Below are 1,896 nucleotides of genomic sequence, written 5' to 3'. Positions count from 1 at the left end.
ATGAATATGACCAAAATAGGAAAACTAAATGATTAGATCATATTCATTGATCAAATTTAATTAATCAAAATAAATTAATTTATATTCATTTGTTGAAACTTGACTTCAAGATATCACTAAATAAGGGTACACCAATCAATTCACCTAAACGTGAAATCTAAAATTGTGGCATATAAATAAGAGTGAGGGGGGTAGATAAGAAATTCTATAACTTCTCTTGTTTTCGTGGTATCAGAACCTAAGGGCTCAAATCTTTAGATTCTCTGAAACAAAATTTCAATAAGGGTACTACAGTAGAAATAAAATTTTAATATTCAAACATTTCAATATTATTTAAATTAATTTACTTTAGAGATTGACATAATTCGGAAACCAAATACCCAATAAATAATTCATAAAACTGAAATCATCATCACCGAATCATCGCCTGACCAGTGACCACTAGTACCTCCAAACAACCCAAAAACAAACTACCACCCGATCACACCAAATCGGTCATTACATGAAATGAGACTTTTCGTGGTAACGATGGATCTAAACGATAAAATACAATAATATTTAAGTAACAATCCAAACAAGTATTGTATTTAAACTAACCATACAATATAATGGGTAACAACCATCCAAACAAGGTGTTAATATAAAAGCATACAGAATATCATATAATAAAGTTCATATATCAATGCAATGGATCCATTGAAAAAATTATTTTGAAGTACACACAAAACTCAAAAACAGGAAAATTATCCATCTAGCTGGATATGATTATTATGCATAATGAATAAAGGAAACAGCTTAAGAGAAAAACTGGTCCATTAGATCCCCTCTTTCAATCGCAATCTTCTATTTCTGCACAGCAAAGAAACACTTCTCAAATATATTTTACGAAAGATTTAACAGGTAAAAGTGTACAAGCTCAAAAGATGATGCAATTAATCTTGAGTCAGTTACCTGTTAAACCAGTGTTGCCGCTTTTTATATGCAAGGGGTAAATAAGGACCTTGGGCTCTGCATTTCCATATCCTTCTTGCACTTCTTTAAAGTCCTTGACTGACTTTTCAAGAGACTCACCACATCGTTTCACTTCAACTATCTTTAGAGTTTGAATATCTCCAACCCTAGAAGGAATTTCTTGAAGATTAAAGCAGTTTTCTATAAGAAGGTGTTCGAGAATGGATAAAGACTCATCTGAGGCATTCCATGTTGTTATTTTAAGGGATCTTAATTTAAGAACCTTGAGGTTCAGAAACTCTTCATCTTCGATCTCCCATTGTTCCTGCTGAAATGCTCTATGTTCCAACTTGAGAACCACTAAATTTGGTAATCTTCCGATATTAGACAGTTCACTTTGTGGCAACAAAACATCTGATAGAGTTAGCTTTGTTAGTGTCGCGGGCAAGGTGAAATTCAAAATCTTACCGTTTACACTGAGTGTTTCAAGTTGAAGAGCATTTAATTTGAGTTTGAGAGGCTCTTTACAGTGGCATTTGAGTTTTCGCAGTCTGCTTGCCTTCTTGACCATGTAGTCTACTAGCTCATTAGTGAGAGACACTGTTGCCAAGGTCTCAATGCAACATATGTTTGTCGATGTCTGAGGAATGCGTCCATCAAAAGATGCAACAGGTTCAACATGTACATGTTTTAGCCTTGGCATATTCCAGATGGTCATCGGTAAAATTGTGCCACTGCCTACTGTTATTACAAGCAATACCTCTAGGTTTGAAAGGTTCGATATCCATAATGGCATAGATACCATATAGCCTTTGATTCCTAAGTACTTCAAATGGATCAGCTCTTTTGATCTCTGGAATGAACTGTCCGACATAGGACATTCCATTTGTAGTACTCTTAATAGTTTAAAGTTCTCCAGATCAAGAAATTCCTGGCAGCCAGATT

The 1,896-nt window shown here is 34.3% G+C and overlaps 1 protein-coding gene across 1 annotated transcript; it reads right to left on the bottom strand.

Moving 5' to 3' along the window:
• Positions 1-615: 615 nt before the first annotated feature.
• On the bottom strand, positions 616-1,887 carry LOC125850103 (putative late blight resistance protein homolog R1B-16). Its single transcript, XM_049530005.1, has 2 exons — positions 952-1,887; positions 616-849 (listed from the first exon to the last, which is right to left on the bottom strand). The coding sequence occupies exons 1-2, from the start codon at positions 1,835-1,837 to the stop codon at positions 830-832; spliced, it is 906 nt and encodes a 301-aa protein (XP_049385962.1). The 5' UTR covers positions 1,838-1,887; the 3' UTR covers positions 616-829.
• Positions 1,888-1,896: the final 9 nt, after the last annotated feature.

The sequence above is a fragment of the Solanum stenotomum genome, unplaced genomic scaffold (genome assembly GCF_019186545.1).
Source record: "Solanum stenotomum isolate F172 unplaced genomic scaffold, ASM1918654v1 scaffold13814, whole genome shotgun sequence".
NCBI classification, from domain to species: domain Eukaryota; kingdom Viridiplantae; phylum Streptophyta; class Magnoliopsida; order Solanales; family Solanaceae; genus Solanum; species Solanum stenotomum.
This window is presented reverse-complemented; position numbering and strand designations above follow the sequence as displayed.